Source organism: Sceloporus occidentalis, unplaced genomic scaffold (assembly GCF_023333645.1).
Source record: "Sceloporus occidentalis isolate IW3139 unplaced genomic scaffold, rSceOcc1.0.p SCAF_6, whole genome shotgun sequence".
Classification (NCBI taxonomy): domain Eukaryota; kingdom Metazoa; phylum Chordata; class Lepidosauria; order Squamata; family Phrynosomatidae; genus Sceloporus; species Sceloporus occidentalis.
In genome coordinates this window covers 102853563-102881455 of record NW_028316986.1, presented here as the reverse complement: position 1 = coordinate 102881455, position 27893 = coordinate 102853563, and the positions used below count along the sequence as shown (strand labels likewise).

Genomic DNA, 27893 nt, shown 5'->3' with positions numbered 1-27893 from the left:
GTTTAGCACGGCTTCCGGACTCTTAGGAAGCATGCATCACTTAAACAGCATACCTCCAAAGTGCCCCGAAGCAGCTTTATTTTGGCCTGTCTGCATGGGGCCTAAGTTACATACAAGTGGGCTTTCTGGAAATGGACTTTCAACAATGATTCTACCCAGAGATCCACTTTCCCCTGTTCCCTGATACAGTTAAATTACTAAATATACAATGTCACCAAAGCACATAACACCACAAATCAGATCAATAACCAGAAAATATACCATCAACCCCCCCCCCCCCCCAATTCACTGTTTTTCCTTTCACTGATTTGATTAGTAACTTCTCTCTAGGTCCTCCAAAGTGATTCTACTTGGTCAACTTCGGGCTAGAGATTCTAAGAGAAGTGTTCTCTCAGGATAGAAAAAAGCAGTCACATTTTTTATTAATATTTATTTATATTCATGGTTTTTCCACTTTTGCAGGTGGAAGATTGTCCCTAACCCCTGCACATGTTGAGGGAAGGGACTGTATATTATATTCTTACAGACAGGAAAGGTCCAAAAGTCTACCATGATCAAAGCTAATTACAAAAAAGCCCCTAATGTTCAAACTAGCTCACTTGATCTTCTAGAAAATGAAAGCAAAAGGGCATCACCTTTTTCACTCTCCTCATTTATTGGCTTTTTCTGAACTCTACTCCTGCCTCTAAAACTATGAAATGTGTTAGTGAAAGAAAAAGGTGTCTGGCTGGAAAGGTAGGGAAATAAATAAATAAATAAATAACCTGTCAACGAAGGGAATGGAGTCAATGAACAAAGGAGAAAAAGAGTTTTGGACTTTTGAAAGAGATGGGCAAACTTTCAACATTACTGAAGGAGAAATCATTGGTCAGCTTTTTAAAAGAGTGGGGACCTTTTTTTTTACTTCATCTGAAGAATAAAAAAAAGATTATGCTCATAGACTGGGATGCCTGAAGCATTTTTAGATCTTAGGAATATTAGAACAGAAGTGAGTTTGCAGTAGAAAAGAATACTTTATTACTGAAGTTCACTATATTTTGCTTTAAGCTTTCTGGGAGGTTAGGAAGTTCAATTTTGTTAGGTTGTTTTATGCAGCCATTTTGTTTAGTGTAGTTTGATTTACGGTAGTTTTTTAAGAGGAGGGGACAGAGAGAGCATTTAGATTTTTTAGAGATTATTATTATAAAAAGAAGAATAGCTTTGGATTTTGAACTTCTGTGTCATCAACTGGCATGAGGGGAATAACCCATGAGTGAGTGTATTGCTCTTCCATACCATCCAGAGAATGATTGAAAATTTCAGGAGCCTAGGGCAGTGATGGCGAACTTATGGCACGCGTGCCAGAGGTGGCACTCAGAGCCCTCTCTGTGGGCACACATGCTGTCGCCCTAGCACAGAGTTTGCCAGAGTTTCTTACTAGAAAGCCAGAGGGATGTGGCACTTTGCAATAAATAAGTGGGGTCTGGGTTGCAGTTTGGGCACTCAGTCTGTAAAAGGTTCACCATCACTGGCCTAGGGTTTGAATCTTGCTTGTAATCCAAATAAGAGTAGACTCAATAGCAAGATTTAGGCATGGGTTTCATAAAAAATGATAGCTTTATTATACCTGATAGTTATAGGAACAGTTTAAGGTCACTGCTTTTCGAATTTACTTATTTTGTACATGAAGCAATGGTACCATCTTGTGGCCAGTCAGGATAATACACAAATAGCTGTCTCACCCAACATATTTCATTTCTATTAATTAAATAGAAAAAAAATCCACACCTTGCAACAACAGAAATTGCTATAATTGTAAACAACTAGGATATGATAGGCATTTAAAGCATTACTGGCCTAATACATTTAACAACACTGAAAATACACCAATTTAAAAATCATCTCAGAGCACAGTAGAAACTAAAACTAACAATGTTGTGGTGCTCCAATGCTCATGTAACCCAATAAAAATCTATGTAATCTATGGTAGAGTTTTCTTCCCAAAATAATCTATGGTATATAGTATAGTTTTCTTCCCAAAATAACAAGAAAGTTTAGAGATATTTATTCCCAATGCTTGAATTCCTCAGCCAATACTATCTCTAGCCCAAGGTTATAATGTTGAAAGCTATGCACATTTATGAATACATTCAGGACTGCCACCAATTCAGTACTGAGTATAGCTACTGAATCAGTGGCATCGTGGCATATCAATACTTATATTACACTCCATTGATTTAAAGGGGTTTACTGTTGTAGGCACAAATAACTGGATTTAGTGGATTGTTGGTTTATGTCTGATAGATTTGGGAGTGCAGACGCAACCAACACAAATACAATCTTAAACAAAGTCTAATTAAACTATCCTCTGAGGCTTGGTTGGCTTGGCCTTCATCCCCATTGTTTATTTCATATTTTCTTTTCAAATTTCTGTTTTCTCTTGCCACTACTTACATAATGAACTAGACTTGAGTACATGTGCACTGATGTATCAAGTTAAAAGTCAGTCCTGTTCAATCTGAGCAATTTAAAGTGTTTTTTTTTTGTAAGGAGGACAAATTAATAATAATTACAAACTAATGTAATTTGATAAATAGCCTTAAAGATAACACCTGCAAGATACTAACGTAATTAAATTGTAAACTTGAATCTTAACTCACCCTCAAATCCCCTGTACCAGGGAAATATTCACCATATTTATGGAATGATACAGTCATAACACGATCTGTTGTATAAAATGCTTCTTCAACACCATCACCATGATGAATATCAATATCAATGTACAACACTCTTTGGTGGTACCTGGAAAGCAATGTTAATGAAATTAAACCAATTAAACTCATTAGTTTTCCTTCAGAAATACATAAAATACAAACAAAGACATGGCACAATACGAAAAGGACTGGCTCCCAATCCTGGACTATTGGAACATTAAGTGGGAAATCAAAATAGAACTCTTTAGAAACTAATGATCAACAGATATCATTCTATAGAGAAGGTAACTTTAGAACTCATATAGATACTAAATGTTAAGCAGAGAAACGGTTAAATGGATGAACTATATTGTACCACAAATGGTAAATATGGTAATTATGTATACACCTGGTTTTGTAATATCTAAAATTCAATAAAGATATAAAGATATTAATAATAAAAAAGAAATACACAAAATACATCTGGTGCCTTTTCTTCTCTGGCTAAACAAGGTACATAAAGCATCCCAACAACTCACATGCAGTTCTGTTGTTCATTTCTTAATACAAAAATAACCCAGTTCATAAAATTAGGTTATATCTCGCCACAGGATCAACAAGCAACAGGGTGTTGGCATATAACCATAATGGCAAGTAGTTAATATGTTAAATAATTATCTGAATAATTATCTGAAGAGGCCCCTCCCTCCTCAACTGTCATCTCGGCCTCAGAGGGAGCCATCAGGCAGACCCAGCAACATCTTGGACTGCCTGAAGGAAGAGGCCCCTCCCTCCTCAACTGTCATCTTGGCCTCAGAGGGAGCCATCAGGCAGACCCAGCAACATCAGGGACTGCCTGAAGGAAGAGGCCCCTCCCTCCTCAACTGTCATCTTGGCCTCAGAGGGAGCCATCAGGCAGACCCAGCAACATCAGGGACTGCCTGAAGGAAGAGGCCCCTCCCTCCTCAACTGTCATCTTGGCCTCAGAGGGAGCCATCAGGCAGACCCAGCAACATCAGGGACTGCCTGAAGGAAGAGGCCCCTCCCTCCTCAACTGTCATCTTGGCCTCAGAGGGAGCCATCAGGCAGACCCAGCAACATCTTGGACTGCCTGAAGGAAGAGGCCCCTCCCTCCTCAACTGTCATCTTGGCCTCAGAGGGAGCCATCAGGCAGACCCAGCAACATCTTGGACTGCCTGAAGGAAGAGGCCCCTCCCTCTTCAACTGTCATCTTGGCCTCAGAGGGAGCCATCAGGCAGACCCAGCAACATCAGGGACTGCCTGAAGGAAGAGGCCCCTCCCTCCTCAACTGTCATCTCGGCCTCAGAGGGAGCCATCAGGCAGACCCAGCAACATCAGGGACTGCCTGAAGGAAGAGGCCCCTCCCTCCTCAACTGTCATCTTGGCCTCAGAGGGAGCCATCAGGCAGACCAGCAACATCAGGGACTGCCTGAAGGAAGAGGCCCCTCCCTCCTCAACTGTCATCTCGGCCTCAGAGGGAGCCATCAGGCAGACCAGCAACATCAGGGACTGCCTGAAGGACGAGACTTCTCCCGCCTTTAATTGTCACCTTATATTTGTATTGTATTCAATTTTTACTGTACACCGCTATGATCATTGCGGAATAGCGGTCTATAAATAAAACATATTATTATTATTATTATTATTATTATTATTATTATTATTATTATTATTATTATTATTGAATAGGTAACAATTATCTGAAAATGGCATTTGCAACCAATGCATATTTCATAGCAATTGTGAGGGCTGCAAAACATATCCTGTTAGCTAGGACTTAATTTTCCCCATAAACCTCTAACAGGCTGTGCTGAAGGAAAAATGTAGTCCAATCAACCTATAGCTGCCAGAAACGAGGAAGCCAACTTTGTCTTATTCTGATGAATTCTCTTCCTCCAGTGCAGCCACCTGACCCTGATCCATGAAGCTCTTGTGGGTCTAAGAAAGAGAATGGGGGAAACAATGGGCCTTTCAAACTACAGTCTAAGCAAAGAGATATAGAATGATCACTCTGTCTTTCACTGCAAGAAAAATCTTGTATTATATTGGACATGTAACTCTGGGTAACCCACTCTAGAAAATTTACCTTCTTTTGAAACGCCAGTGTTCATTTTACGTCAGTGCATCTCTAGTCTAATGGTTTCAGAGAAGCTAGATCTACTGCATCAGCTATCTCGCCTTCCATGGAGGATATACAGTAAGCCCATGCCATACGCAGGCTTGCTATAGGTGGCTTTCAGCTTACACTGAAGCCACTCGCCAGAAGGGAGAATGGCACATGAGCCCGCATGCACAGCCACAGCATGAGCATGAGCCCCATTATATCCAATGGGGCTCAAGCATATGCGCTTTTTGCCTTACACAGGGGGTCCAGAACAGATCCTTGGTGTAAGGCAAGGGCCCACTGTATGTTGATTACTTTCTTTCTGTATAGTTTGTGTTCCAAGGGAGTTCATAGCTTGATACTGCTTGTATTCTCCTGTACTTTTTGCTTCTTGTTTTGCGCTAGAGACTTGTGGGGGGGCTCTGCTGGCTCTCTGTTGCAGATCCAGTAGAGAGAGATTCCACTTATCAACAAAATTTGTTTCTCAGAAGAGCCATCCCTCATTTGTATTTCACCCTTAAAAAAAACCTGGTAGATACTTGTGCTCTGATTTCTAGTCTTTCCACTTTTCCATACATTTTTTTACACAACACCCCAGGTCTCACACATTTATCTTTCTTGTTTTTATGAGACTTCTTGGGTACCCCTCAATTTCTCTAAGACATTTCCATATTCTCAACTGATGCATGGACATACTTTGCAAGGTATCCTAGTTTGAAGATCCTTAAATTTTACTTAACGTGTTGGTCAAAGATGCACATACCTCCTTGTGTATGTGTGACTAAGAAGACGCAACAAGAGGTTTGGGAGTCAGATTTACAGACTCTTCAGATAATCTATGCCTTGGATAAGATTCTCTGATGAGGTATCAAAGCACCTGTAATTTCAGGGCTGCTCAGCATCTTCCCCTTTGACAGAGATATTCATAACCTTATCCTGTAAAGGAACCATATTTTCCACTTGGAATATATCAACTAGGATCAGCACAAATCCTGTTTAGAGGTAGATCATTATCAGGTGGTACATTTCAGAATGTGCCCTTACAACAGGTTGACTTCAGTATTTTTTAAAACAAAACAAAACAAATGCTACAACTTTTGTATTGTTACAGAGGACTAAAATTCATCCAAACGACGGGATTAACTCCTAATACCACACACTAAAGTGAATATGAGCAATTTGATATAGCTGAGACAGTTCGGGTTTACAATGCCATTCACAATGTTGATTTGCAGAAAAAGACTGGGAAGATCACCAAATGAGATATATATGTTTATAGTTCCACAGCAAAGCTGCAGCTTATCTACTAATCAATAGAAACAGAAAATAATGAATCCATACACTTTCAGTAGTAATTCAGAAGAATGAAAGAGATAACTATAATACCAGTAACCTAATAATTTGCTACAAACCTCTAAGACAATCATACTATTCAAAATAACTCCCTTTCATTGTTTCACTTTTATGAGACATGTTAGATCACACCCAAGGTCATTTTGAACAAGCAATACAAACATTTCAAAGTTAACCTATCCAGAACAAAGATGGATAGTTGTGCTTTTCTTTAGTGATACATTAAAATTTTTATGTTGTGCTATTCTTTAGTTATACATTTAAAAAAACTTTGAAAAAATACTAATTGCCAGTCAGTCCTCTGATCAACATATCAGCCTTAAGCCCCAAACCTATCATTTCAGAATCCTCACATGACAAGTTAGGGGTTCAGCTTCACAATGAACTTACTTCAGTAATTCAAGAATAGCAAGCACAATATCATTGACATAACAGAAACCAGATGCTTCAGATTTCTTTGCATGATGAAGTCCTCCAGCCCAATTAACAGCCATGTCTGTTTGTTGTCTGTTTAATTTTACTGCTCCAGCTGAAGAATAATTGTGTAAAAAGACAAAGATCAAATTATTGATTCAGAGTGTTTTGTAGAAAAGAATGACAGTTTCTACTCAGGATTTTAATTTTTAAAGACATTTCTATAGCAAGTGTCCTCAGGTATCTATAGTACTATGTCCTCCAGTAAATTATTACTGTGATTTTCTATTTTTTCTTCAGTTAATCGTTTTATTTTGAATTTTATTAATTCCCTCATTATCAACACAGCTATAAAAACACTTATCTATCTTACTTTTAAAAAATAATAATTTAATTGATGGCCTTTTAAAAGTCATTCTTTTGAAGGGTAAAGGTAATTCTAAGGAAGATATACTTACCTACAGAACCTCCAGTTGACAGCTGACAAAATTCAAAAAGTCCATCAAACACAGGACAGTCTTCCCCAACATTAACTGTAAAGGGCAAATTCAATTAATCTTCAGGTTCATTGTTCCAAACTCTATGTAGAATACTACTTACTTTGTAGAGGCAGCAAACTAGACAACTGACCATTCAAATACTGTCAGGTAATTCTATACAATCACAGTTGTCATGTGGAGATGGTGGGTTTCAAACTGAGTTCTTAAAACATTGGGATTTCAGTATGTTTTAGAAATTAATTCCACTGGTTCATAGTAACTGTTAATTACCAATTACCAATAGCAATAGAAAGTACATTTCTATACCACTTATCAGTGCACTTAAGCACTTCCTAAGCGGTTTACAAAGTGTAAGCTAATTGCCCCCAACAATCTCGATACTCATTTTAGTGACCTCGGAAGGATGCAAACCTGAGTCAAGCTTGAGCCCTTTTGCTGATATTGAACTCGCAACCTTATGGTTTGCAAGCGAGTGGCTGCAGTACAGGCATTTAACCACTGTGCCACCAGGGCTTATCTTTGTACTAATAAAAATCAATGCTTTCATAACTCATGACCATCATTTGATAATATTTGAAAAGTCAATAGTTGACTGCCACTCTTTTATATTCAAAGGTAATTGATGTGGGAGATAGGGACATTGGCTCTTACCTGTGATATGTGCATTTCCAGTAGATAAGAGCCCCACATCCTGTAGTTTGGATTATGCTCCTCCCACTCACTCCAATAGGCAGGCAGTAAAAAGAGACCTTAGGTGGAGCTAACCCTAGGAGGTCAGTCATTACAACAGCCAAATGCTCCAGAAAAAACATAAACAATTTATTTGGATATCCAACTATAGAGAATTGGATGGTGACAGAGACAGCCGGTGAGCAATCTAGCTTGCTCCCCAAAGGGAAGAATTATGTGGATATGAAACATCCCTATGCCAGCACTCCTGAGGGTGGGCCAGGATGTGGAGCTCTTATCTACTGGAAGTGGACATATCACAGGTAAGAGCCAATGTCCCCTTTCCCAGTAGATAAGACCACCACATCCTGTACTTTAGTATTTACCAAAGCCGATCTAAACAGGGTGGGCGGTGTTGGCCCTTCAGTGACATAGGTTTGAGCACCTGCTGCAAGACCCTGCTATCACCAGCAGCCTCAGCCGAACCAAGCTGTCAAGCTAGTGATGCCTAACAAGTGTGTATGGTGGCTTCCATGTGGCTAACCTGATGGTCTTTGATATAGGACTTATGATGGCTAGAGATGCTAATGCATCTGTACTCTTTAGTATGAGTGACTTGGTTTATGGTGGTAACCTCCCAAGGATTCATGGCAGGTAGGAACGTAGGGCCTGATCCACCTGCTAGGCATAGAGGCTGATGCCTTCTTGCCCATAGAATAGGGCTAAAAGGAAACAAAGTGGCGTGTCAGAGGAACGAAAGCTGTTTCTCCTATATGGGTGGGTGGCTCTCCAGCATGGTGTATGTTTTGTATTCCTTCCAATGCCTGGGAGAATGAAGGAGAAGGCTGAACTCTGAGGAGGTTACAGCTCACCCTAAGTGTGGGGTCTGGGTCTAGCTGAATTACCATGGAGTCAGTTCTAATAACATTTAGCTGCTAGTGTGATAGCAGGACCCCAGGCTCAGACCCCCTATGTTGCAAAGGGGAAGCAATCAGAAGGGGCCCCAACCAGGCAAATGGTTTAGAGAGCTCGGCCTCAGGAACTAAGACTGTCAGCACACTCAGGACCATGTATAAATTCCAGAAGAGAAATGGTGTTCTGTAGGCAAAGCAAGCAACAAGTCACCTGAGGAGTCTCTGCCCATGGAGATGGGATGCCATCCCATCCTGGAGAGGCTGTAGTGAAGAAGTTGCAGAGCAACAGCAACACATCCTTCTGGAGTAATAGGCAGGACAAGACTGGCCTTCTAGGGTTAGCTCCACCCATGTGGGGTCAACCAGAAGGTCTCTTTTTACTGCCTACCTATTGGAGTGTGTGGAAGAAGCATAACCCAAACTACAGGATGTAGGGGTCTTATCTACTGGGAAATCGTACTGCATCCCCCCTCTCCCTGCAAAACATAATTTAACCTTTTAAAAAACCTGCCAGGCTTACTTCCCTGAGCAGGTGAACACATGGTAGAGGCACCTTTGGAAGCAAGTCTCTATCAGCTTTGTGCAATTTCCCCCCATTCCTCTGGCAAAATTGCTGCAGCTCACTCATGATGGATGGGGTCCAAGTTGGCTCCATCCATCTTGTCGTCAATCCTGACCAGTTTCTCAGTCGCTGCTGAGGAAAATCATCCCCACAACATCATGTTGCCACAGTGGGAATGGTGTTATCATGGCAATGATTACTCTTGGGTTTGTGCCAAACATAACATTTTGCAGCAAGGTCAAAAAGTTCAACTTTGGTCTTATCAGATCAGAAAATCTTTCCCCATTTTAGTAATATTTGGTGCATTAGTGCTTTTGCACAATTTATTCCAGACTTGTCTGGATACCTTCTTGATCCTCATGATGCTGCCTGTTTAGCTATGCTGTTCAACAAATTATGGTGCCTTCCAGAAACAGCTGCATTCAAACTGATATACAATATGCAGCACTGAAACTGCACACAGGTAGACTCCATTCAAGTACCTATGTGATTTCTGGAAGCAATGAGTTAGTCACAGCAAAGTGAATCACAGACTCACAGAGTTGGAAGAGACCGCAAGGGCCATCTGTTCCAATCCCCTGCAATGCAAGAAATCTAAATCAAAGCATCCCCAACAGATGGCCATCCAGCCTCTGTTTAAAGACCTCCAAGGAGGGAGCTTCTAATACACTCCGAGGGAGTTTGTTTCACTGTCGAACATCCCTTACTGTCAGGAAGTTCCTCCTAATGTTGAGGTGGAATCTCTTTTCCTGTAGCTTGCATCTATTGCTTCAGGTCCTAGTCTCTGGAGCAGCAGAAAACAAACTAGCTCCCTCCTCAATATGACATCCCTTCAAATATTTAAACAGGGCTATCATCTCACCTCTTAGCTTTCTCTTTCCCAGGCTAAACATCCCCAGCTCCCTAAGTTTATCCTCACAGGGAATAGTTTCCAGACCGTTTTGGTCACCCTCCTTTGGACACGCTCCAGTTTCTCAACATCCTTTTTAAATTGTGGTGCCCAGAACTGGACACAATATTCCAGTTGGGGCCTGACCAGAGCAGAATAGAGTGTACTATTATTTATGTACGGCGCTGTGTAAACTTACAGCGCTTTATAAATAAAGGTTAATAATAATAATAATAATAATAATAATAATAATATTACTTCCCTTGATCTAGACACCATACTTTTATTGATGCAGCCTAAAATCGCATTGGCCTTGAAGGCTATCTGTTCTCGTTTCCACAATTTATGTACCACAATAAAACATATGTTGCGCATTCACAGTGTTGAGTATCTTGTAGTATACCAAGTAGGAACCAAGAATACAAATTAAATCACTATTGGTTCCAGGTTGTAACACAACAAAATGTAACATAGACAAATGATATGTACATGCATGAATAAGTCTGCAAGGCACTGTAATCATTATATGTCAAACTTCAGTTTATCAGATTTTTAGTTCCAACAACAGCAAAGCAATATATCAATGGGATTTATGTAAGTGTTTAATTACTGAATAGTGACTATTCTAGTCAAAACTAGCATTTTATCAAATCAGCAATTAACAATTAAGATGAACTAGAATATTTTCCTTGAAGGAAATATTTATTCAATTAAGAAAAACAGAACTGTCCCTAAAGACAGCAAGAGTGTTCAGAGGGTGTTTGCATCTGTCTTCCTCTGAGGCTCAGAGGATGTGACTGGCACAAGGGTCATAATCCAACGCTCAAGCCACTACATTACACTGTTTCTCTGTATGTTTCTAATATTTTGCTATGCTGTTCTTCAAAATTCCTTTTGGAATCCATATTCAGAAAATGAAAAAAATGAAGAAACCTGAAAAAAACAAGATTGCAGTACTCCTCCATGCTATCTACCATACATTTTAAGGGCAGAACCTTTCAGATATATTATGTTAATTTTGCGCACAGAACACCTTCCTGTAATGAAAGTTTAATTAATGTAACACAGTCCAAGATGTCCCCTGGACTCATGCACTCATCTCTTTTTCTCTTTGTTAATACTCATTACAATGTAGTGTTAGAGATGTGTGATCATATGGTAATTTCACCCAGGAAGAATTTATACAAGACACCAAAGGCTAAAGCTGATTTAAGTTTCTGTTTTAAAAGTTAACCAAGGTTAGAAGTAATAATGTTACACAAGTGAAGAACTAATGCTGTAGCAGTTAACTTTATCCAAGGAGGAGAGAAAGGTGTATGTAAACCTGAAATGAAACAAACATATGAAACAAGGAATGCTCTCAATTGTCAAACCATGATTTGGCAATTTGGCAACATTACATCTGAACAAGGTTGGAAAGCTATCATTAGTACAGCAGGCAACTACCAATTCAAAATATCAGTAAACCACTAATATTCTAATAGATACTCTACATTAAACTAAAATAGTCAGTATACAACTCTCCACTTTTAACTATCAAGTCTCCAAGGTAAAATTGCAAAAAAGATTATGTTAGGCAAGGAAATGAACAGAGCAACAAATTTATATTTTCCATGTAATCTATGGTCCAAAACACACTCCAGAAATAATCCAGTTTGAGACCGCTTTAACTGCCCTGGCTCAATGCTAGGGAATTCTGGGAACTAGTTTTGTGAGACATTTCGGCTTCTCTGTCAGACAGCTTTGGTGCCACAATAAACTACAGTTCACAGGATTCCCTAGCCCAGAGCAGTTAAAGTGGTTTCAAACTGGATTTATTTCTGCAGTGTGTTTTGGACCTAAGTTGTTGTTGTTGTTGTTGTTGTTGTTATTAGTTGATATTTTGGGGAAGTGCACTCAAAAGTTAAGGATTTATTTATATTTCATTCAATATCAGACTTACATCTTTGCATCTGTTTGCTATATTCAGACATATTGTCAGGTCTTATTGAGCGAAGAAATTTGATGTACTCATCACTGTGGTATTTCGTCATTTCTTCTGCTGTGGCTTTGTGGGGTCGCTAACAAACAAGAAAGAATGAAATGGGTCTGATAGCAAATAGGAGGAAACAACATTTCATATAGCTTTGGCAAGACACATTTTAAATTCACATTTATTTATGTTTTAGCATTTTAGTTTTCAGCCTACAACATTCACAAGCACAAAACAGTTCTTGTATAGATTTTATTGACAATTTTGTATTTAGTTCTTACATTGTATCAGCTATGTAATAGGTAAATACAACAGAATTATTATTATTATTATTAACCTTTATTTATAAAGCGCTGTAAATTTACACAGCGCTGTACATACAATCTTTTAAATTATGCAATGTTCTCATCAACAGAAGAGAACATTTGTGATACATACTATCTGGATATCCAATTTGTGAAAATGTTTCTTTTTCCCCTGATGAAATTTTACAGACATTCTTCCTTGGAAGAAAAATGCTATATGAAATAAGTGTTTTCCACAATCATACAAAATGCTGATATGAAATTCCTGAAAAAAAATCCCAAAATTAACACAGATAGGAAGTATTACATTTACGATTACAAGTTGGGTATCCCTTATCCAAAATACTTGGGACCAGAAGTTTTCCATATTTTGGATTTTGGAATACCTATATTTGAGTATAATGAGATTTAACTATGTTGGAAAGAAACTAAGGATCTGTGAAATGGTGGGAATCCAAGCAAATTAGGAGGAATAGCTAATACCCCAGAGGAGAGGATCAAAATTCAAAATGACCTGAATACATTAGAAAGCTGAGCCAAAACTAACAAAATGAATTTCAACAGGGAGAAATGTAAGGTACTTCACTTAGGCAGAAAAAATGAAATGCATAGATATAGGATGAAGGACACCTGGCTTGACAAGACTACATGTGATAGGGATCTAGGAGTCTTAGTAGACCCACAAATTGAAAATGAGGCAACAATGCGATGAAACAGCTAAAAAGGTCAATGCAATTTCCAGGCTGCATCAATAAAAGTACAGTGTCTAGATCAAGGGAAGTAATAGTACTACTATATAATGCAAGCACCCCATCCACAGGCTTGCCATCACGGCTTTAAGCTTACACAGACTGCAAGCACACAGGAGGGCACAGTCATTGAAACAAATGGGACTTGACCTGGACTGGACACAATTTAAAAAAATACTGAGAAGCTACAGTGTGTTCAAAGGAAGGCAACCAAAATGGTTAAGAGTCTGGAAACCATGACTTATGAGGAGACACTTAGGGAGCTGGATATGTTTAGCCTGGAGAAGAGAAAGTTAAGGGGTGATTTGATAGCCTTGTTTAAACATATGAAGGGGTGTCACACTGAGGATGGAGCAAGCTTGTTTTCTTCTGCTCCAGTGAACAGGACCTGATTCAAACTTCAGGAAAAGCAATTCCAGCTCAACTTTAGGAGAAACTTCCTGACAGCAAGAGCTGTTCAACAGTGGAAGACACTCCCTTGGAGAGTGGTGAAGTTTCCTTCTTTGGAGGTTTTTAAACAGAGGCTGGGAGGGGGTTGTACTGAATGGCCCTTGTGGTCTCTTCCTAGTCTGTGATTCTATAGATCAATGCTTCCTGCCCATTTCACAGATCCTTGTCTCTTTCCAGCCTCTCAAATACAGTACAGGTATGCTGTTCAAAAAGCTTTGGATTTTGGAGTATTTTGAAGTGCTGGATAAAGCATACTCAACCTGTATATTAATTATAATGAATACTATAACAACAGTATATTTATATGATATCATATGTATTACTAACACTATATTCTCTTCACTGGTCATTACCATCTGTATAACAGAACCATAATGGCATACTCACATAGATTTCCATTTTTCTGTACAAGCCATAATTTAGTAGCAAGTTGTGGGTCATGCGAATCCTGTGAGGTTTCATTGGGTGTCCCTGTCCATAATAATAGTTCCCAATATCACCTAGAAATAAACAAATTAGTCATACTTGAATGTCTAACCAGATTTTTTCTTAATTTACCTTATCTAGTTTCTCTCACTTTATGATCCACAGTAGCTTGTCACAACAAAAACTGCTTTCTGCCTTGGTAAACATTTCTTACACATGGTATTTTGCTACTGACTACTGCAGCATTCTTAATTCTGTCTAAAGCTACATCAAAGTGAAACTTCAGCCCAGAAGCAAAACTACACAGGTACAAGGCACACTTGACATTCTCAAACAAGCAGACTACTAACTCTAGAAACATACATACTGCATTGGCCCTTCACTGAATCACACAGGAGAGGTCTACCCATGAGACTCATACTGTGAGCCTGTATGTTGGCTTCAGTGTTATTAGGTTTGTAGACATCACCTATTTTCCTTATTCCCTTAATAGTTCTTGTTTCCATTTCAGCCCCAAATGTTTAGATTAGGCTTGACATTGATTTCAGCCTGATTCAAAACATATCTCAACATTATGTAAACATATTAAAAGAAAACTGCCATGGACCCACCTGATTGTTTCAGGATGTTTTTTTTTAATGACTAAAATATTTTATACTGTTGTTTTATACTGTTGTTGCTGTTATGTTGTTAAATTATGTTCTAATTTATTGTATTTTCAAAACTATTTTAAAGTTTTTTTTCTCTGAACTGCCATGGAGAGGCTTTGTTTGGAAAGACTATATAATATTCGGGGGGCGGGGATCCTCCCGATGCCTAACTATTAGAAACAGATATGCCCTCTATTTTTCTTTTTTAAAAAAGGGCTTTAAGGGGTGCAATTTAGAACAGAGAGCCCACTTTCTACACATAACACTTCCTTCCAATTATAATTTCCCAACAGCTTTTCCAACGCAGTGTATGTGTGTTTGTGTATACATGCCTTCAAATCACCTGTCAACTTACGGCACCCGTCTGACTTTCATATGGCAAGGAAAACTCGAGTCTAAGCTGCACTATTAAAAAAAATGCAGTTTTTTTAACCACTTCAACTGCCATGGCTCAATGCTGTGGAATTCTGGGAGTTGTAGTTTTGTGAGATATTCAGCCTGATTGGTTAGAGAAATCTGGTGAGAACCAAATTACAAATCCCAGGATTCCATGGCACTGAACCATGACAGTTAAAATGTTCTCAAACTGCATTATTTCTGTAGTGTAAATGAGCCCTCAAGGTGGTTTTTCAGTTCCTTCCTCTGAAATGTAGCCTGTAGCACCTGGTATCCACTAGTAGCCTCCCATTCAAGTATTAACCAGGGCTGACCTACTTAGTGTCCAAGATCAAACAGGATCTGGTGTATTAAAGGCTGGTTCTAAATGCAAAGAGAACGTCTTTGTCTCCCCATCGGTGGGGGGCGGAGGGGGAAAAGAGAATGGAAGAATGCAGGAAGTGCTTCATAGAGATGTTGTTGTTATATGCCTTCAAGTCATTTCCTGCTTATGGCTACCCTAAGACAAACCTATCATGGGGCTTTCTTGGCAAGAGTTCTTCAAGGGAGGTTTGTCATTGCCTTCCTCTGAGGCTGAGAGCATGTGACTTGCCCAAGTCATCCATTGGGTTTCATGGCTGAGCTGGGAAGCTAACTCTGGTCTCCAGAGTCAAAGTCCAACATGCAAACCACTATGTCATATTGACTCTCACTGACTCAACACCTATTTTACTCATCACCTCTCTGCTCTTAATTGCATCTATCTAAAATGCTTTTTTTGATCACACAATAGCTGACAAGGCTAAATTACCACCCCATCCAAGCAACATACAGTTATGTTCTTACTTTTTAAAACCAAAACACCAGAACTGAATAATAATAATAATAATAATAATAATAATAATAATAATAATAATTAACCTTTATTTGTGAAGCGCTGTAAATTTACACAGCGCTGTACATGCAATCTTTTTAGTTAGACGGTTCCCTGCCCTCAGGCTTACAATCTAAAAAGACATGACACAGAAGGAGAAGGGAGTGGTGACGCGAAAGGGTAAGAGGTCCAGCAGTTCCTCTCAACCTCCGAGGCCTGGACCAAGGCAGATGGACTGGAGGGAGGGCTTGGCTTCATAATGGATGGTTAATCATTATCCAGGGAAAATACATACTCACAAGTAGGATAATACATATACAGTACATAGCAATACAGGAAATCAGATAGTAAGCGACAATTATGCGATGCCTGGGAAGGCTTCTCTGAACAGGATGGTTTTCAACTCCGTTTTGAAGCTGGTTAAAGAAGTGATGACTCTTGCTTGTGGAGGAAGAAGGTTCCAGGAGTGAGGGGCAGCAAGTGAAAAGGGGCGAATCCGGGATGGGGCAGAGGAAATCCTGGGTTGAGACAGGAACCCTTGACTACCAGAACGGAGGGCCCTGGTGGGAAGGTGAGGAGAAAGAAGGTCTGATAAGTAAGGAGGGGCCAGTCCATGGAGGGCTTTGAATGTCGACAGCAGGAGCTTATACTGAATGCGGAAAGGGAGAGGGAGCCAGTGAAGGGATGCCAACACAGGAGAGATGTGGTCAGAGCGGTGGGCGGATGTGATAATGCGTGCAGCAGAATGCTGGACAGAGATTAAAGGACAGAGGTGAGAAAGAGGAAGCCCAGCCAGGAGGATGTTACAGTAATCAAGTCATGAGACCACTAGGGCATGGACCAGGATCTTGGCAGTAGAGGCAGAGAGATATGGTCGGATTTGGCAATATTGTACAAAAAGAATCTACAAGCCTTGGCTGTGGTCTGGATCTGAGGGATACACGACAGAGAAGAGTCAAAGATAAAGCCAAGACTGCGGGCTTGCTGGACTGGTTGAATAGAAATGTTGTCCACAGAGACAGAAAAGGAGTGATGAAGGTTGGGCTTAGGAGGAAAGACAAGAAGCTCCGTCTTGGACATGTTGAGCTTCAAACGCCGATGGCGCATCCACTGTGAGACAGCTGTAAGGCAAGACAAGACTTGCTATTCAAGCCTTGGAGAAAGGTCAGGGGCAGAAAGATACAGCTGGGTGTCATCAGCATACAGATGGTAGGAAAAACCAAAAGAGCTGATGAGTTTACCTAAGGACAGTGTGTAGAGAGAAAACAGAAGGGGACCCAGAACAGAGCCCTGGGGAACTCCAACAGATAAGGGAACAGGAGAAGAAGTCTGACCCCCTGCAGCTACTGCAAAAGATCTGCCAGACAAGTAAGATCTAAACCAGTCGAGAACAGAGTCTGAGATACCAGGACTACAAAATTACATATTTTGATGATGCTAACATGTAGTAATTGTCCAACCTTATTTGAAAGTACATCTATATCAAATAATTGCAACATTTACAAATTAGGCAAATTATTGGGAATGTTCAGCAACTAATAATCAAACTTTTCAGCTTAACTTCACTCCATGAACATTAAAGTTATGTAAAAAAATTCTAACAGGACAAGATCAATATAGATTCAAAAAAACGAACATGAAAAATAAATATCACCATGATCTAACACACATTATAAACTGCTTTAACGTGTGACATATTAATGTGTAATATTAATTCAACTCAATAAAGGTGAAAATAGTTATCAAGCATTCTTAGAATAATCAGTATTCTAAATCATGCATAATCCAACTGTTATTGTAAATTTATATATGACATTCGCCTTCAATATATTATTTACTTTATTTATTACTGTATCTACTAAATTATTTCCCTTCAGGAAAACCAATCAAAACATGCTCCTCAATCATTTTTATAAATGTTTTTAATATAACCTATTGCACCATAAAGTTTAGAACAGTGTGCAATCCAAAAAAAGACTGCAATGCCAATCATCTGAATAGACTGGGGATTAAAATGGTACAGACTGAAGAAGCAGCCTTTTTAAGCGGTGATAACTCTAACCTCACACTGTTAGTTGCAATGGGCCTTCCTTGCCCTCTACAAATCTTCAGGCTGCCCAAAAATCTGTTCTGGAGTTTCCCTGTCCCCCAGAGTAGATTTTCAGAGTATAAGGGAGATTGTCACCACCTAATTCTGCTAACGGGGCTAATTTCTCTGTGGCAGTACATTTTGTGATCCTGGCCATGATCACTACCATGGAAATACAGTAATATGAATTCATAGCAGTGTATATTAATCTGGGATCAGTAAATGTATCTTCAACTGCAGTTGAAAGGAGGCTGGTGACATAGGGGTCTGAGTGATGCCAATGTCTTACTTGCTATAGGTATAAATTATACTACAGTGGACCCTTGTTATACGCGGGGGTTTGGTTCTAAGATCCCTTGTGGATAACAAAATCTGTGGATACTCAAGTCCCATTAAATATAATGACATAGCAAATGGTGTCCCTTATAAAAAATGGAAAATCAAGGTTTGATATTTGAAATTTATACTTTTTTTTTAACATTTTCAAACAGTGGATGCTTGAATCCATGTATAAAAATCCGTGTATAAGGAGGGTCAACTGCAATTTGACAACAGATAGGCAGCTTACTACTTTCTTCTGCCGTCAATATGAACATATAGAGGTCTATATACACATGGAAATACAGTAATATGAACTCAAAGGAATGTATATTAATCTGGGATTAGTAAATGTATCTTCAACGCTCATTTAACTTTCTCAAGAAGCAATAAAACCACTGGAGCCTGGTGCCCACAAATCTCTGCCAGCTCACCCATCCCTATAGCAAGTAAGACATTGGCATCACTCAGACTCTTATGCCACCAATCTCCTTTCAACTATAGTTTCTCAATAGTTAAGAAATACCAGAGATTCCTTCTTAGCAACGTGTGAAACCTTCAGCCAGACACCCCCCCGGAAAAAAAATCATGCACTGCAGCAAAGAGAAACACCCAATTAAATACTTTTTACCATTAACCACCTAAATTATTTTCATATGTGCAAGAATGCAAGAGCAACATCTGTATTTATGCTGTCACTTAAATATCAGGACTATGCTAGTTGAACATTAATAACAAAAATGGCTTGTATTTCTGACATTCTACAACTTCACCCAGTTTTGTGTATAAATTCATCCTTGAAAATACATCAGCATTTTCAGAGTAACAGACATACAGCCAAATTCTAACCATTCTGTTATCAGCCAAAATCTCAGATCATAAAAAACTACCCCTACCGAGGAGCTTCTTCAATAGCTTTCTTCTTCAAAATCTAAACAAAGACAGAACAACAAAGAAGGCAGCTGCCACTGGCTTTCTTGATTGCATTTTGAAAATCTACAGAAGGCTATAATACTTTGGATTATGTGAAACAGATTTGTTCAGTGTACAGTTCCCCTTTTGGCAACAACAGGTCGAATTCACAGCTACCTGCTGCAATACCATCAGTGTGTTATACAGAGTTCAAAATACTTCTTAGAAATACCATTTTCAAGTGGCACCCTCAAAAAAAAAACCTACCAGTCATTTATTCATACCTCATAGTGATAAAAGGATACTTTATTGATTACTGATCATATACTTCAATACTGAAACATTATTACTGTTTTCATTCTTGTAAACAACTCCTCCAACACTGATTTTTTAAAAACAAAACAAAACAAAAACCTAGCCTTCTAAACTGTAGAAGAGAATGAAAAAAGAGCTAGGTTTTGTGCTGGCCTTGGAAGATATGTTCAAAGCAGCATTGATATTTTTTAAAACCTTTACAAAAGGTGAAAAAAACCAAAGGATAACCAGTATGGTGTAGTGGTTAGTGCACTGGACTAGGAAATTGGAGGACCAGGGTTTGAATCCCTGCTTGGTGTCATGTTCTAGCAGACTGTAGCTCAGAAATCCAAATTTCAGTATATTCAAGAGCCAAAGCAGTTCACAGTATGGTGATGTTGTTAGGCCTGAGGCAATTTGGTTACACAATATCGAGGGGTTAGTATATAAGGCCCTAGTATATAAGGTCAAAGTTGATTTGGAGGGCCATCTCGATACACAATATAGTAAAAGCACAAAGCAATTCAAACCTCTTCATGCACTCAAACCCCATTTGTCATAAGAGCAAAACATTCCCTTTCCCAGAGCCAAACCCCAGTTGTTTTCTCTTATACCATGCATTCCCACAGAACTCACTTTGGCAGCCTTCGAGGAATGCAAAGGCACCCCTGCCCCAAACACATTCTGCCAAGAAAACCAGGTATTTTTTATTATTACTGTATTATTTTATGCCCCTAACAGTATGCAGCCTGCAGAGGGCTGCCCAGAGAGGAGGGAAGGAGAATAAGCAGGGATCGCCATAAGTCAAAAATGACTTGATGGCACACTACCACCACCAAAAAGAAACCAAACACCAACAGCAATGGGGAGAACTTCTGGTTCCCAGGTCTAATCTCATCCATGCAAATTCCTGAAGCAACCTGTGGAAGTTATAGGAATTCCCAGCACACAACATTCACCTCTCCTCACACATCAAACAGCAATCAGAGATAACAATGGGATCCCTATATCTACTTGCCTCTGATCACATATTTAAGTCATATAGGCGGGTTACAGACCGCCGCAGTTTGCTCCATGCAGGAGCCGCAGCAGCCACACCGCGCGGCTCCCGCACGGACCGAAAAAGAAGCTCCAAAATGGAGCTTCTTTAAGCGGCGCCTCTATGACGTCGCGAGGCGCCAGGGGATGACTCGCAACGTCATAGACGCCGCGACACGTGCGGACGCACAGCGTCCGATACGTAAATATGGCGGCGGCCGTGTGGAACGGCCGCCGCCATATTGTATGTACAGAATACGTACTAGGGTTAGGGGGGTGCGGAAGCACCGCCCCTTACTAACCCTAGTACATATTCATTACGTACTAAATGGCGGTGTGTAACCCGCCATAGATCAAGTTGGAGCTACGTGAGTACTATAAGCTCCCTATCTAGGGAAGAGGTAGTGTAGGCAAAGTTACCTCTGACTGAGTTGACTAGCAGCCAGTGATATCACAAGGCATGACCCTGATGTTAAAGCCGCTATGCCCCTAACATCATTCAGCCCACAAAAGGCTGGGGGGAAACGTGAGAGAATCTGGAAAATCCAAGGGGAGAACTGTTTATTCAAAGGACAAAATTTTAAATTTTCTACTGGAAAAATTGGATATGTTGAATAATTTTCTGTAATCATTTCTGTAATTAGAGAAATGCTTTTTAAGCATTTGAATTATTCAAAATAGTTGGTACTGCACAATATGAAGATATTTAACTGAGACAATCTACAGAATAGGAGAAAGGTAATACTTATTCATAAATTAAACGTACAAAACACCCAAATTCAAGATGTATTTCTGCACCTGCTGGGTGTTTCCATATCCCTCAGACAGGCATATTGAAGGCCTTCATTGTACCTGATAATACACTGTTGAAGAATTCAATACTTACAACTTTCAGTTAAACTTTATATCTAGATACACTGCTAAGCTACTCCTCAAGCTTGCAAATGTTTCAGTTCAAATATCCATATTTACAGTGTCTGTTTTAGTTCCTCCTTCCCACATTGTCAGATGACAAAATCTAAGATACACATGCTTAAACTGCATAGAGCTCTCTCTTTATGGACATATTATGCATTTTTCTTCTACAAAATTAAAAGGTGTAATCCTGTTCAGCTTTTATGATATCATAAACTGGATTTGCAATCTTGTAACTTCTGGGATTCACATTTATGGTTGTTTAAAAAAACCAACTCTACTTTTTAAGTGAGGTGGAACCCCAACTGGAAAGTTTCTGAAGCCTTTCCAGGGGGCAGGAGCCAGAGGAAGGGAGCGCTCCGTTCCCCCAATCCCCCTCCACTCTGGAAATGGCTGCCATTGGGGGGGGGGCATAAAATAACTTTATCTTTACTCACTGTTTTTCCACATTCGCAGTGGTGTTGTTCCCCTAACCCCTGCAAATGTGGAGGGCTGACTGTACATATTATTTACAGACAGCAAGGTTCAAATATATTTTGCAAACAAATCACTAAAGAAAACTTCTCAAGACATTTAATTTTAAAATGTTTACTAAGTGTCTTGCTTTATACAAAAAGTGTGTGGGGGAACCTATGGCCCACTAAATATTGTTGGGTGCCAGTTCTTACCATCCTTGACTATTGGCCAGATAGGTTGGAACTGACAGGCATTAAAGTGCAAGAGTGTATGGTGTAAGTTGTTCAATGGTTGGACTGGGACTTTGGAAATCTGGGTCCTAATCACCACAGAACCTTGACATTCACTATTTGACTTTGGGCCAGTCAGTCTCTCTGGGTTCACCATCTATAATGCAGAAGCAATGCAGGCTGAAAACACTTTAACTGTCATGGCTCCATCCTATGGAATCCTGGGATTTGTAGTTTTGTGAGGCACAAACTCTCCTTGGCAGAGAAGGGTAAAGGCTTTGTAAAACTACAAACCCCAGGATTCCATAGGATGGACCTACAACACTTAAAGTGGTGTCGAAGTGTATTGTTTCTACAGTGCAGGTGGCCCTCAGTTTGAGCTAACCCTCAGGTTTCCTGTGAAGATCATAAGGAGGACAGCCACCTAGAGCTCATTTGAGAGAAGTCATTAGATACAAATTTAAGTACCTGACAAGTTCAACAATCATCAGTAGGCTTCCTGTCCAAATTATACTCACACTCCTCCTTTTGTTCTTTTCAGGTGAGGGTCAGGTAGTTATTTTGGCAGTAATTAATAAAGGCCAGACTCTCTTTTACCTCTGTAAACAACTTTATTATATGCTGTCTTATGCTACCCTAATTTCCAGGAGCACAACACTTAAAAAGCATTACCTGTTCACATGAATGATGAGAAATCAACAAAACACTAAAATGACTGTTTTCTTATCAGCAGTATCTTGAAGCTTTATTTGGGGAGAGGAGGAAAAGCAACTGCAAATAAATGCCCTACTGAGCAAAGAGGAAGCAGCATTAAGGGTAGTTCTGTGTGTCACCCAATAAAGAAAACTTCAAGCTTTGATCCAAGAACAAGTCTTATGTTTTTCCATGGATTCGTTGCGGGGCCTTTGGCACTCCATCCAACAGACCTAAGTGGCCAGCAGACATCAATGAACACTGAAGGATTTTGTGCCAAATAGAAGACAAACAGATGGGTCCCTGAACAGATCAAGCCTGAACTCTCCCTAGAAGCCAACATGGCAAAACTGAGGCACTCATGCTTTGGCTACATCACGAGAAGGCATGAATCATTGGAAAAAAAGTAATTCTAGGAAAGGTGGAAGGCACTAGAAAGAGAGGAAGACCACATGCCCAATGGTTAGACTCAGCCAGGGAGGTCATGGACCTGAGCAGAGAGGATGAGGATAGGGGAAAATGGAGATGTCTTGTTCACAGGGGCAGATGAGCTGAGGTCAACTCAAAGTCAGTTAACAACAACAAAAACATGAATTAGTTGCAAACCTGCAGAATTTAATGGGGGTGAATGCTTGTGCATGAATGTATAAGTCGATGAAATGAAAAGCAACAAGAACCACAAATCCAAAATCCAGAAAAGTTCTGGTCCTAGCGTTTTGGATAAGAAGACTCAGCCTCTCTTTGCAAACACAGTCAGGAGAAGGGGTGCAATAGATATGAGAAATGTGCGCCTTCAAGGTGTTCCCAACTTATGGCGACTCTATCATGGGGTCTTCTTGGCAAGATTTGTTCAGAGCTTTGTCACTGCCATCCTCTGAAGTTGAGAGAGTGAGACTTGGCCAAGGTCACCTAGTGGGATTCTTGGCTGAGGAGGGAATGAAACACAGATCTCCAGGTCCTACTAGTCCAACCTTCACGTTTTTACCTGAGAGGACGCCTCTCTAGGAATCCCTAGGTCCTCCAGGGCAACTCTGTGGCCAACGTCCGACGGACACTGGCCATAGAACTGCCCTGGAGGAGCCAGAGAGGCCTAGTGGAGTCTCCTCTCTAGGAATCTCTAGGCCTTTTGGTGCAACCTTTAAAGTTGACCATAGAGTTGCACCGGAGGACCTAGATGTTCCTAGAGAGAATGTATTCATCACATCTGCAAATATGGAGGGAGGAGTGTGTTGTGTATTTCGGTTGGCCAATAAAGGCGTCACTGATGGGCTTTTGTTTTGTATTTGTTAAATGGCCAACACAGCTTCCCCTGGATGCTTTCAGAAGGAGCTCTGGTGCAGCAGCCACAACAAACTACAGTTCCCAGGATTCCCTAGCAGCACTGAGCCAAGGGGGCAGTTAAAAGCGGTCTGGAACTGCGGTGTGCCTTTGAACTCCACAGAGATAAACAAGTAAATGTGTGCTTCTTAGTCAGACTGAGGACGGAGGGAAGGCTGAAACGGAGGGCACGGGTCTTCCTAGGAAAGGAGGACCAGTCTGGTCTCTCTCTCTCTCTCTGCAGCAGACACAATAGGCGAAGGGGAGTGGGCGGGGCTTCCCAGTGCGCGTGCGCGGAGGGGCGAGAGAAGGAGAAGGCGCGCGAGGACAAGAGTCAGGGGAAGGGGATGCGCGCGCACTCGTCGGGGGGCAGCAAACGACCAACGGACACGCGCCGAAGCACCAAAGAAAATATCGGGCGGGCGGCAGCGGCGGTTGAGGCGCTGCGCTCCCCTCACGACACACACAGAGAGGGGCCCCTGTCTCCCTCACAGTCTCACACAAACACAACACACACAGCCTCGCTCGCTCGCTCGCTCGCTCACCGTCATAGTAGTAACAGACTTTCTTCTTGCCGCCTCCCTGACTGTACGCCATGGAAGCCGTCTGACGGGAGGCTCTGTGGACCAAAAAAGCGAAGCCGGAGATGCCTTGCGCCGAGGGAGGGCGGGGCTGCGTCACGAAGAGCCCGCCCCCCGCCCAACCGGAGGGGCGAACCATTGGGCTGGGAAAGAGAGGGGGGACGAGGAGGAGGAGGAGGAGGAAAACCCGATTCCCGTTTCCTGTCGTAAGTTAACAGGAACTATTTAATGTTGGTGCACGCTGCGATTAGTGAGGAGAGGAAGGTTCGCGGTTGTTGAGGAGAATCCGAAAAAAAATTGCCAATTGCCTCGCCTCCCCCCGTTTTCGTCGCATAATGGTACAGGCGGCGCAAAGAAGCGGGCCCGGCTAGCTTGGCTCCTCCTGGGCCAATCAGCGTGGAGGGAGCGCGCATGCGTGGAACTGTCTCCTTCCTTATGGGAGTGGGAGTTCCATTTGAGACTGGGCCACCGGAGAAGGAGGGCGCAGGGAGCTGCTCTCCCGCCCCTCTCTCCTCCTTCTCTATTTATTATTATTATTAACCTTTATTTATAAAGCGCTGTAAATTTACACAGCGTTGTACATACAATCTTTTTAATCACACATTGGTCCTATGTGCTTCCATCCTAAAAAATAGTTAAAGTGGTTCCATCCCAGAAAAGCAATCCCATTTGCTGCTGGTTATCACCAGAGAGAACAACAAGGGGTTAAAAGCACATTAAAGTGGGCCCAGTGCGAATTTGGCTATCAAAAGGAGACAAATCCTCATGGTCTGCTTATTAATACCTTTTCTGAGCATGCTCAAAACTGTCATTTCCACAAGTGCACATGCTCTCTCTCTCTCCCCCCTCCCTCCCTCCCTCCCTCCAAAAGGTGTTTCATAGAACGGTAGAATGAGGCTGCCCTTTGCCATCTCCTAACTAAAAAGCAGCTCTAGCCTTACAAATGATTGAATCCTTGAGTTAGCAAAATGCCTTTCTTTGTAGTCAGCCATTTTAAAGAGAGGCCTCTTCACACTGGAGTGTCAATCTTCACATCCTGAAGTCTAGGCATTTTGAATGTGTCACCCTTGTGTTCTATGTTTTCCACAAGGAAAGCGTGCACGCGAAGACCTTGGCTAGAAGAGGAACAAACTCGAAGCAACAAATATCCAAACAGGAAACAATGATATTCAGATCAGGAATATCATTTGGAGGTGGCTTGCCTGCTTGTTCTCCAAAGTCAGCCATGTTTAGCTTTGCTTGTTTAAACATGTCCCTAACAAAAACGTCAGATAAACAAGTTGTCTGGTTCCAGATATTGAGCCTGAACAGTAACCTGAAAGTGAGGCTGCATCTGCATTGCAAAAATAATCCAGTTTGGCTGTGCTTTAACTACCATAGCTCAGTTCTGTGTAATCCTGGGAATTGTAGTTTGGTGGGGCACCAGAGGTCTGTGACAGAGAAGGCTAAATGTCGCATAAAACTACTCTTCCCAGAATTCCATAGCACTGTGTCATGGGAGTTAAAGTGGTGTCAAACTGGATTATTTCAGCAGTGCAGTTAGCCCCTAAGTGAACCAGCATGGCAGTGGTTTGAGTGTTAGACTATGACTGGAGACCAGGGTTAGATTCTCACTCGGCCACGAAACCCACTTGGTGACATTGGACAAGTCATACTCTCAGCCTCAGGAGAAGGCAATGGCAAGCCACCTCTGAACAAATCTTGCCAAGAAAACCCAATAATAGGTTCGTCTTAGGTTTGCCATAAGTCAGAAAAGCCTTGGAAGGTACATAACATACGCTCCTCATTTAACTACAGAGCTTCAGATGACATAAAGAATGAAAGCTGCTGAGCTCTTACGCTGGTCAAAAATGTGATGGCTATAAAATTTAATGAAAGGGGGTATAGTAACATACACTTTGCTACAGTGAAAGAGAAGTACAGCATATTTACTAATTTTAACTTTTTTTTTAATGACTTATTGCCCTAAGTAAACTTACACAATTTTAAAATCCCTAATGCATAGAAATGAATAAAACCAGCCTTTAAACACCAATATAGAGCAATATGGACCCCCAGGTCATAGTCAAGGTTTTTCTAAAAAGTTCTGCAATATTTGGAGGATCGTGTTGCCCACTCCTGGGTTAGTCCATAGGGTTTAGGCCCAGAGTAAACCCAGTGATTTCTGTGACTGTTCTCTGTTATCCTATATGCATGAATTTCATTGGTTCCTATGGAAAAAAGTTGAACACCTTCATTATATAGCAACAACCCAGTAAATGAGGTTGGAATAACAACAGAAAAATCCCAATGGAATCGTGTTGCTGCATTTCTAATATACTTTTAAAAAACAAATTGCCTTATATTTACCATGTGGCACATTCATTGCGTGTTTTCTCCCTGTATATTATTGCATATACTTTTATACTGCATCTCAGTTGCGCAAATCCTGAAATGGCCGAAAACAACAAAAACAATAATATGCAAGAGAGTCCAAAACAGCTCAGGGATAAGGCAAGCTTTTGTTTATCTTTAAAAGTATTTCTTTATTATCTCTTGAAGCCTCTCCCAGGGCCCCCAAGGTGACGTTTAAAAAAAAGGTAAAGGTTTAGTAAAAACCCATTCTGGTTGTTGTGTGCTTTCAAGTAATTTTCTACCACTGTAAGGCAAAACTATCATAAGGTTTTCTTGCCAAGATTTATTTTGCTATGCCCTCCTCTGAGGCTGAGAGTATGTGGCTTGCCCAAGGTCACTCAATGGGTTTCATGGCTAACTGGGGAATCAAACCCTGGTCTCCAGAGTCATAGTCCATCACTCAAACTATTATGCCACACTGGCTCTTTTCAAAGGGTTAAAAAATAGGCTTTGAGGGAACATATCAGTGTTGAGGCATGATGGACAGCGAAGGGTACATAATTCCTCAGATTTGAGAACAGTGGTTAAATGCCTGTACTGCAGCCATTTACTCAAAACCACAAGGTTGTGAGTTCAAGACCAGCAAAAGGGCCCAAGCTCGACTCAGGCTTGCATCCTTCCGAGGTCGCTAAAATGAGTACCCAGACTGTTGGGGGCAAATTAGCTTACTTGCTAATTAGCTTACTTGCTGTTCACCGCTATGATCTTTGGAATAGCGGTATATAAATAAAACAAATTATTATTATTATTATTAATT

At 40.8% G+C, this 27893-nt stretch overlaps 1 protein-coding gene across 3 annotated transcripts in view; it reads right to left on the bottom strand.

The window, feature by feature from the left end:
* HDAC2 (histone deacetylase 2) overlaps positions 1-24896 on the bottom strand; it is a 51689-nt gene extending 26793 nt beyond the window's left edge. For 2 of the 3 annotated variants that reach the window (XM_089530546.1, XM_089530547.1), the window contains exons 1-6: positions 24707-24896; positions 13962-14074; positions 12041-12158; positions 7023-7097; positions 6541-6679; positions 2640-2781 (exon numbers count right to left, since the gene is read on the bottom strand). In XM_089530546.1, coding sequence (XP_089386672.1) covers positions 2640-2781; positions 6541-6679; positions 7023-7097; positions 12041-12158; positions 13962-14074; positions 24707-24881 — 762 coding nt within the window. In that variant the 5' untranslated portion in view covers positions 24882-24896. The remainder of the gene's footprint in view (positions 1-2639; positions 2782-6540; positions 6680-7022; positions 7098-12040; positions 12159-13961; positions 14075-24706) is intronic. The other variant, XM_089530545.1, reaches the window with a different exon arrangement.
* Positions 24897-27893: the final 2997 nt, after the last annotated feature.